The following is a 10,251-nucleotide window of genomic DNA, read 5'->3' on the forward strand; positions in this document are numbered from 1 at the left end:
CCCCCAAAAAATCTCCCACTGAACCTATTAGTGACTGCCAGTTTTCCTGCCATATAGGATGACTATAGATTAGTTCTAATCAAAGTGATGGATATCACTCATGGAAAGATTAGAAGAGTTGTTTGAATAATTTCATATCAAGGTATGGTGGGGAAAAAAGAACATTAAAATAAAACACTATTGCTGAAAATTGCATTAACAGCAGGTCTTTAGAAGGAAAAGTGCTTTTCTAGTATGAGGATAAAATGAACTCAAATTAAATAATATTGATCTCTAGTCTCAATTCACAAAATTTTATTTAATCTGCAGTTTATATCTTATCTAATAATGTTGCCTGTTCTGAAAATGTTTCAAAAAAACAAAAAAATGTCAATGAAAAATTCTTCTAGTAAATGTTACCAACTATCCTTGAAAACAAAATCTAGCCCAACAGCTAAGAACTTAAAAGTGTCAAAAAAAATAATCTAAAAATGCTGTTTTGGGGCATTTTGTAAGTTGAAACATAGGTTATATGACATTGAAGATTAAAAATTGTAGAGTGCTTTTAGATCAATTTTTAAAGTATTTTTCAACACAGGCATTGACAATGTACTTTTTCAACATAAACAAATTAAAAAACTTATTTTATTGAAATTTGGATTCTTTCTTGATTGCAAAAATATATATTCACTTCTAATAAAAATTCAAATGACTAAAATAGACACAATGATTGATGGGGAATAAACTAATAATCAATAGTTTTTTATAATTAAAAGTTTTAAAATTTTACTAACTGTTTCAAGCCAATTACTGATTTACTCAAATAAGTGAACTAATCTAAATGTTTATTAATTACAGATGTCAGATTATTGGAAATTTATCAAGTAAATTATAGACCTTACTTGAATACCTTTTATATATTCATATTTATATCCATTTTTTTAAAGATCTTGTTAATCCATTAATCATTTATCTTTCAGACATAATTTACAGAATCACTTTATGCAATGTAGATCAAAAGTAAAAGGCAATAATTAGATCTATCATCCTTAAATATATCAAACATCTAATATATACAATTGTGTATTCAATTATAAGGTCAAATATTTGTATATTCAGATGTGTATTGGAGGGTCTGTATAATTATGTAAGACTGAGGTTGATAAGTAATGTGGTCAATTTGATTGACAGTTTAGGAGGTGGGGTATTGTAATTAAAGGTCTACCTTGTCTCTGATTGTTTGGTGATAATGACAGTTGTCAAGCATACTAGTATGATATCAATACCCAATTACTTAAACAAAATGTTTTTAAAAAAAAGCTTGCACATCTACACACCTTAATGACATACATTCTTGAATGAACTGCTAAAAAAATATATAATTTTTTTTCAGTTTATGTGTGTATTGTGCACATACATGAGAACTATAGGGAACTATATTTCAGTGTGAATACATTTAGTAACAGAAGCTAACCTGTCATGTTGTTAGGGAGGCTGGTGCCTAAGTAAAGATTTAGAACAAGTTCTAATCTTTCCAAAAAACCTGACCTCTAAGAAATAGCCTATAATGCTGAAAGAGGAATAATACACCAATCAATGAAGTAACCCTCTATTTAGCAGTGTAGCAGAGTTCACTTATCATATTTAGGTTACAATAAACCATTGTTATGGGCATAGCCATTTTATGAACATAATATGGTGGTACATGTATTCAGAATTAGGAGTATAGCTAGTCCTGATTGGTAAATATATATGCCCCCTATTGTGCAATACACTTTGCTGTTGAAATTTAAAACTCTCAAAAAAAGGTTTGAAGATTTTTTTTAAATTTCTGAAATTTTAAATGAGAAAAAATTGTCCCCCCTCCAATTTTTTCACCTCCCCTTTCCCTTATTCCTAAAATAATCTTCCCCTCAAGATATGGTCAGCATCTCAATTCAAATTTCTAATGGAGTAACTGCTAATTACCTCAAGACAATCATCATTTCTTAATCCATAATTTACAAGAAGTGTAAGGGAGGTAATCAAACAGTGACCGCCCTTACACTGCTTTTAAATTGTCTCAATTGACCTTTAAGCAAAAAAACCCTTGTTTTCTCCTTTTTTAGCCCCTAATTACTAAATGATTTAAATGACATAACCCCCCAAAGTCAATCCTTACCATCATTTTGAAGTATTGAAACTTGTGACATAATTTTAGAGAGATTCATACACTTTAACACAAGAAATTACAAAACTATTTATTTCAGCCCCTTTTCTTGGCCCCTTATTCCTAAACAGTTGGGTCCATAACCCTCAAAATCAATCCCAACCTTCCTTTAGTCGTTATAAACGTTGTGTTAAAATTTTATTGATTTCTATTTTCTTATACTAAAGTTATTATCCTGAAACCGTGTGTCTTCGGACAACGCTGACGCCGACGACAAAAAGGACAACGATGACAACAATGCGATACCAATATGTGACCAACAGTTTTTAATTTTTGTGGTCGTATAAAAAAAACCATTTTAGTCTCAAAAATCTAGGTAAAAAAAACCTTAATTTCACATATCTTTCTGAGAGTTTATGTCATAATGAACTTGTTTACCAAGTTTTATATTGATAGACAAATGCACCGACCAGATGTCCTCATATGTATGGCATAAAAAATGTTTTTTTTCTCAACAAACATTTTCAACAAAATTTTATCTTTGTTTTGATTAATGTGTAGTAGCACTTTCTAGGCTAATCATACATAATCGTTCTTCTGAGGTGGATTGGTTTTTATGTCTTGAAAAAATCAGGACCACAACAGTGTTCATTAAGGGGTACCTGGGAGGATACACTCAGATCAGGGAATGAATTGGGAGTCCGAAGTCATCAAGGAACTCTTTAACCTGACAGGATTGAGGAAGACTCACACTACTAGCTACCATCCTCAGGGTAATGGTGCGCGAGAGGTTTAACCGCATACTACTGTATAGTCAGAAATTTTTGCGATGTTTTTATTATTGTGAAAAATGCAACAGGGTTATAATCACAATAACTTAAATTTGCATTTTGAATTTTTTACATGAATCAAACAGGATTTTTCTCAATATCGCAAAGAATTTTATTTCAAAATGACAAAAATAATAAATGCAGGCACTAATTTCTGAATTTACAGTACTTGATGAGATAGGGCATTATGGCATTCTAGAATTATCAAATATATCTTACTTGCAGGATCGAGAGAAATGGCATTGAACGTAAACTCACTGGGTTCATGGCCAACATACTGATGAACTGTTTCTTGATTTAATTCCTCTTGAACCAGGGCATACATGAGTGGTTTACTGGTTGACTGTAAGCAAAATGGTTCATTATAGTTCCCAACAGAATGCCTAAAAATAGAATAATGGTACATTATGGTTCCCAACAGAATGCCTAAAAATAGAAAAATGGTACATTATAGTTCCAAACAGAATGCCTAAAAATAGAATAATGGTACATTATAGTTCCCAACAGAATGGCACTGTTTTAATGCCATGTTAGTTTTTAATGGACCAGATTTGCTTTTATTAATAAAGGGGCAGTTTTATGCACATAACTGGTTAACTGGTTAAAAGCCAAGATATAAATAATTGCTTCGCTGAGCGCAGCATGATAAGACCACAGAGGTCAAACCCTGAACAGTTAGGGATAATTTGGAAACAGGCTTGATACTGTCTATGTTTGGATTGTGATCAAATTTTTGACATAATATAGGTTTCTTACACAAAACTGTGGTCAAAGATCTTACAATTCTTTTGCGCAATACTGTGCAATTGAAGATTTTGTTTCTGGAAATTTTTCAAACATATGAAATTAGAAAACTTTTGAAAACAAGAATGTGTCTTAAGTACACGGATGCCCCATCCGCACTATCATTTTCTATGTTCAGTGGACCATGAAAATGGGGGGAAAATCTCCAATTTGGCATTACTATTAGAAAGATCATATCATAAGGAACATGTGTATTTAGTTTCAAGTTGATTGGACTTCAACTTCATCAAAAACTACCTGGACCAAAAACTTTAACCTAACTCGACCAAAAACTTTAACCTGAAGTGGGACGAACAACGGACGGAAGAACGAACAAAAAGACGGATGCACAGACCAGAAAATATAATGGCCATAAATGGGGCATAAAACATATGAATCCCGAAAAAATATTGGAAAAAAATCCACCCCCCAAACTTTTTGAAAACCAACTTGGAGCAGTTACCTCAAATCTCAATCCCAGCCAAACCTTTGTAGTATGGAACCTTGTAGTATAATTTGAGAGGGATTCATACACTTAAACATAAGTTATTGTACGGAAACTAGGAAAGTGCTTGTTTTCATTCCTTTTTTGGCCCCTAGTTCTTACATGTTTGGTGCAATTAACCCTAAACTCAATCCCAGCCTTCCCTCTTTGTTATATGGAACCTTGTGGTACAATGTCAGAGAGATCCATACACTGACTCACAAGTTATTGTCTGTTTTTGACCCCTTTTTGGCCCTTAATTCCTAAACTGTTGGGCCCATAACACCTAAAATGAATCCTAACCTTCTACTTGTGGTGTTAAACATTGTGGTACAATTTCAAAGCAACCTAAATACTTATACACAAGTTATCATCCTGAAACTAGAAAATACTTGTTTTGGGCCCCTTTTGGGCCCTTATTTCTAAACGGTTGGGACCATCATCCCCCATTATACGATCCCAAAAATGTTTTTGCAGCCGTATAAAAAGATGGTACAATTCAAATGAGAAAATGGATCAGGATCTAAAATATTTGTTAGCACTAACCATTCCCCCCTAAACCTGGAACAGAGGTGTGGCAGCACATAACAAACTGTAAAATCCGTTGAAAAAGTAATGTTCTTGTATTGTGAACAATTAATATATATATACTAATTTACTTATTTCCTCTTATTGAAAATGTAAATCCCTATAAAGATAAAAAGATAAAAAGATTATTATCAACTTTAATTATCTTGGTCAGGTATGTTTACATAATTTTATCACCTGAATAGGGTATTGACATATGTTCTAATTAACTTCATAGTAATGGTGGACATTTTTAAAACAGTGAAGGAAAATAAATTTATGATACTCATACACACAACTGATGTAGATTTTGTCATAACAACATCAAGAGGTATTTAATCGAAATCTTAACTTTTCTATCAAATGTTTTGTTTAGTATATTAGGGTCGGATCCAGCCATTTTAAAAAGGGGCGGTTCCCAACCCAGGATGTAGGAGATGTTCCAACTATTTTTTCCCATGCAAATGCATTGATCGTCCAAATACCGGAAACCCCTCTGGATCATGCAGCCCTGTATATTGAATAAAGAGATCTTTCTTAAATTATAGATTCAAAAGACATGTCCTCATAAAGCCTTTACTGCTTATAGGTACCCATGTATAATACCAAGAACAGACCCCTCATCTTAATGAAACATATTAAGCATCCTTAATTTTATGACAATTTTGTCCTTATTTGAAATTTAAAATTTTTCTTATTATAAAGAAGTATAGTTTCATTCATTGGCCAAGGTCCATGTAGCTGAATCCTCAAACAAAACTCTGATATGTAGATTACAAATATTTCTCTCAAAAGTTAAACAACCTGACATGTCTCACCTGCTTTACTTATTATGATTAAAATTCATACCATACACTGAATATAGTAAGCCTATTGCTTATAGTATCTGAGAAAAAAACTTATCTACTAAAATTGAACATTGACCAATGACCTATACAAATGAGGTATAGTTTATATGAACACTGCATGACTGTGAATATGAACTACATTCAATTGATCCATACACCATACATGCCATATGTAGTCAATCCACAGTAACTTAAGGGCATACGATACCATACTGTTTTGATCACTCACAGATTTTAAGTGACTAAAATTTAGCATTCAAGCTGTTTTCACTTTGTTGATTCTCATATTGAATAAAAAATATTCCTTCATGTGCCAATTTTAGAGATAAATCAACCAGGAGTCAAAGTTTAAATAAGATATTAACTCACTATTTCAGTCTTGCAAGGATCCTAACTACCAAATATACATAAAGCTACAGTAAATTCAAAACTTATTGCATGCATTTATTATTGCAATTTTGTCATTTTAAACTAAAATGCGATTTTAATTTTGCGATATTGAGAAGACTGCTGTTTAATTCCTATAAAAAATTTCAAAATTTGAGTTTAAATAAACCGGTCACATTTTTCACAATAATAAAAATATTGCAATAAATTATAATTTCTGAATTTTCAGTATCCTATATAGCTACATGTATTACTCACAATAAGTGAGTATTTCACACAACAAAAATGTAATATTGTAACATAAGCATTTTCATATAAGGTATAAACATCCAGGTCTTCTAATGTCAGAAATATAAAGCTTTTTACAAATAATTTACATTGTCACCACCCTGGCCATGAATGTTATACCTTTGACTTTATACTTTCGTCACAGGAGAGACAGAAGCAACTGTTCTAATGTATCACTCGAATATGATTCTCAATTGATTCTTTTGCAAATTTTACACGCTCCTTTTTGTAGCAAGAGAAAACAATTTAATTAATTACAACATAGAACACAATATTGTGTCTTAAGATGATCAGGACTAAATTCCAACCAATAAGTTTAGTTAGTTTTCATTTTCCAATTAAAACAATTCTTCCATATCTTCATGTAATTTATGCAGATTTCATACATAGTGAAATGTGTAAGCTATGAGTTTTAAAATTCAAACTTGTAATGATAATAATTTAATATGAAATATTTTAAATAGAAACACAGTGACATATATTACAGTGTAAATGGGCAGCCTTTATAGGTTCCTTTTAGGTGCATATGATCCAATGCTCAGTGTTGAAGATCATACTTTGACTTTGAGAGTTGTCCCATAATCTCATTGGCACTCATACCACATCTTCTTATATCTATAATTTCTATATCAAGTATTTGGATCAATGAACAAGAAACTGCAATATACAAATGAGAACACTTTTTGTGGTATGATAGACAATGATACAACTCTACACAAGAGGCAAAATGATATAGATGTAAGCAGCTATAACTCAATGTACGGCTTTCAACACTAGGCAAAACCAAACATTGTATAGTATTAAAGCTATACACCTTATTGCTATTTGGAAATCTGTCCCCCTTGACACTAGAATGTGTCCCTATTGATCTAACAACAATCACTTTTCCATTGTGGCCTCAGAAATTTTCTATTATGACGTCAAAATTTAAGGGAACTTTTGTGATGTCCAGTAGTGGTGGACAAATAGTGACAAGGTGTATTAAAGTCCCTGACATGACAGAATGTAAAACATTTCTAACAAGAGAACCAACAGCATATTTTATCTTGTATATTTTCAGGTCATGGCATCCAATAAACCTATACCATGTGGACCTTGTCAAGAAGGAAAGGTAAAAACTGAAGCTGACATCTGGTGTAACAACTGTGTAGAAGGACTATGCTCAACATGTTCTAGTCATCACAAACGATCCAGAGGAACACGTAATCATAAGACTTTTGACATTAAAAGCTATAAACCATCCATTCCTGCTATTACAACTGAGTGTGACAAACACGGTCAACAGCTCAACTTATATTGCCCTAGTCATTTAATGCCTTGCTGTGATGAATGTATTTCCACTAGTCATTCAAAATGTACTGGAATAAAAAGTCTAGCTGGTGTTGTGGAGAAAACAAAAATTGAGATTTCCACACAGTCCATAGAAAAACAAATTGACTCCATCAAACATTTTCTGGATAAACTTATTGACAGCAAATCTATAAACATTAGCAGAGGTGAAAAAGAAAACGAAAACACCAAAAAACTTATTACTAATATTCGCAAGAAAATTAATAATCATTTAATCAACCTGGAGAAGAAATTATGCAATGAAGCAGACGCCAGCTTGAATCAGGAAAAATCTAAAGCAACAGATCTAATGACTGAAATTAAAGGAAAACAGAAAAAATTACAGGAAATGCAAGACCACTTACATACAGTCATATCTAACAGTTCAAAACTGCAATCCTTTCTAGGAGTACATCAGATTGAACAGCAAGTACACCAATGCCAACGATATGTCGACAATCTAGAAAATGATAAGAGGATCAAAGATTTTGACATCAAAATGAAGCAAAATGCCGAAATAGAAAAAATACTAAGCCAGTTAGAATCATTGGAAACTCTGGGAGAAGTAATGGTTGTTAAAACTGATATAGACTGGAATAGAGATACAGGTGTGAAGAGGGAAGCGCAAGTAGAATCAAGAGAACAGTCAAATATAAACAACATGACGATGAATATTGAGAAAAAGATAAACCTCAATATAGAGAAAGAGATTAGTGACATGATTTGTCTGATGGATGGACAAGTTATAGTAGTGGAACGGTGTGGTAAAGTTAACCTTCTTACTTTAAATGGGAAACTTATAAAACAGATAAAGCTTCCTTCATCTGGTGAGGCCTACAGTGTCACACAGATCAATCAGAACACTATTGCCATGACTTATCCTGAGAAGAAAGCCATTAAGATCTTCAATATGGACAGTGAAACAGTTACCAAAGTTATCACTTTAGACAAACCATGCTATTGTTTATTATTCTCTAATAATTCTCTGGTTGTAGGTTTGAGCAGAACTGAAATCTGTATTATAGACTTAGAAGGAAATACACTGAAATCAATACAAGTTCAGAGTAAATCAGTACTGGATTACTTTGTTTACTGTAATAGCAGAATAATCTATAGTGACTTTATTGGTAATGCAGTATACTGTGTGGATGAATCAGGTAAACAGATCTGGGACTATAAACAGGATTTAAAAGGACCACAAGGACTTTGTACAGATACTTATGGTAACATTATTGTAGCAGATACTCACTCTGATAGAATAATAGTAATATCAAATAATGGAGAGAATAGTAAAGTATTAATAAGTAAAAAGGGAGGACTAAACATGCTAATGAATCCTCTGTGTATTTGTTCAAAACCTAATGAGTCTTCAGGTTATATTTGTGATCGCAAGGGAAAATTCTTAGTAAAATTCAATTTATCTTCTGGATAAAATATGGAATAAGAAGTCAAATGATCATGTACTACTACAACAAATTACATATATTCATTCACCATAACTACTCGCATATAAGTTGGAGTTAAATAAAAGTTTTCGTCATAAAATACTTAACTACAATACTGTCTTTGTGAAATTCAGAAAGATAATTTTTTATCAGTTGATTTACTCATCGCAAATGGTTGCTTTAACATTGTTTAAGGAATATTTATATTTTTAAACATAGGTATACAGTTTTTCGGTTTTATATCATTTCTTTAATCTTACTTAAAAAATTGTATCCTATTGTTAAAAGATCTCAATATTGATACAATTTTTTTTGGTCTTTCAATTTTATAGAAGGGGCACAGATTTCTAAAAACATTTTCTTTTATCAATCCAATAATTTTACATTATTAAAAATAAAATATTTAAAGGAACATGTAATATATTTTTATCCCAGTGTCTGAATAATTATAAAAAAGGAACCTTTACCAACATGATCAACAACAAAAACTAAATTATAATTTTTTATCTGAATAAAGTTCATAATTTATTGAGAAAAAAATAATTTCTGCATTCAAATATAGATGTATATTTCCCCTTCATTGTCGCAAGGTTAGGAAGGGTTGAGGTTCCACAAACACTCTTAACCCCGCCTAATTCTTTATGTGCCTGTCTTAAGAGCATGAAATTCAGTGATTGTTATTGGTTCCTGTCTGTCACATAATTATATTTTTTCAAAAATAAGGCTGTAAAATTTCTTAAATGGAATTGTTACATATTTTCATGTCGTAGCTTTAAAAGCTTTAATTTTATGGGTTTTTCTCATTGTTGAAGGTCTTACATTTGCCTATATTGCTTATTAAAGAGCAAATTAATGATAACTGTAACTTAAATTAATGTTTGTTTTACTAATATCAGATGATTGTGTAAATAGCACTGAATTTTCCAAATTAAAATCTAAGTAGACACTGCTTTTTTGTACATATTTTGTAATTTTGTTTTTTCTTTGGTAAAATTTAGTATTTTTATTCATTAATCATTCATCTTTAAGAAATAATTTTCAGAATAATTTTATGAATTTGAAAATCTGCACCATCGCAAAATCCAAAGTGATCACATTGATCTAGCATGGCTGAATACAAAATCTCCATCAGTCCAGTGAGACAAACACCCGAAGGTATGAA

At 31.6% G+C, this 10,251-nt stretch overlaps 1 protein-coding gene across 1 annotated transcript; it reads left to right on the top strand.

Annotated features, from left to right (window-relative positions):
- The first annotated feature begins 5,012 nt into the window (after positions 1–5,012).
- On the top strand, positions 5,013–9,164 carry LOC139498486 (uncharacterized). The gene is made up of 2 exons (XM_071286885.1): positions 5,013–5,123; positions 7,376–9,164. Exon 2 carries the CDS (start codon positions 7,379–7,381, stop codon positions 9,074–9,076), a length of 1,698 nt encoding a protein of 565 aa, XP_071142986.1. The 5' UTR covers positions 5,013–5,123; positions 7,376–7,378; the 3' UTR covers positions 9,077–9,164.
- Positions 9,165–10,251: the final 1,087 nt, after the last annotated feature.

This window comes from Mytilus edulis, chromosome 12, assembly GCF_963676685.1.
Source record: "Mytilus edulis chromosome 12, xbMytEdul2.2, whole genome shotgun sequence".
Classification (NCBI taxonomy): Eukaryota; Metazoa; Mollusca; class Bivalvia; order Mytilida; family Mytilidae; genus Mytilus; species Mytilus edulis.

What these genes read in the sequence shown, in the direction of transcription:
- LOC139498486 (XM_071286885.1), top strand. Translation starts at nt 7,379, where the DNA reads ATGGCATCCAATAAACCTATACCATGTGGACCTTGTCAAGAAGGAAAG.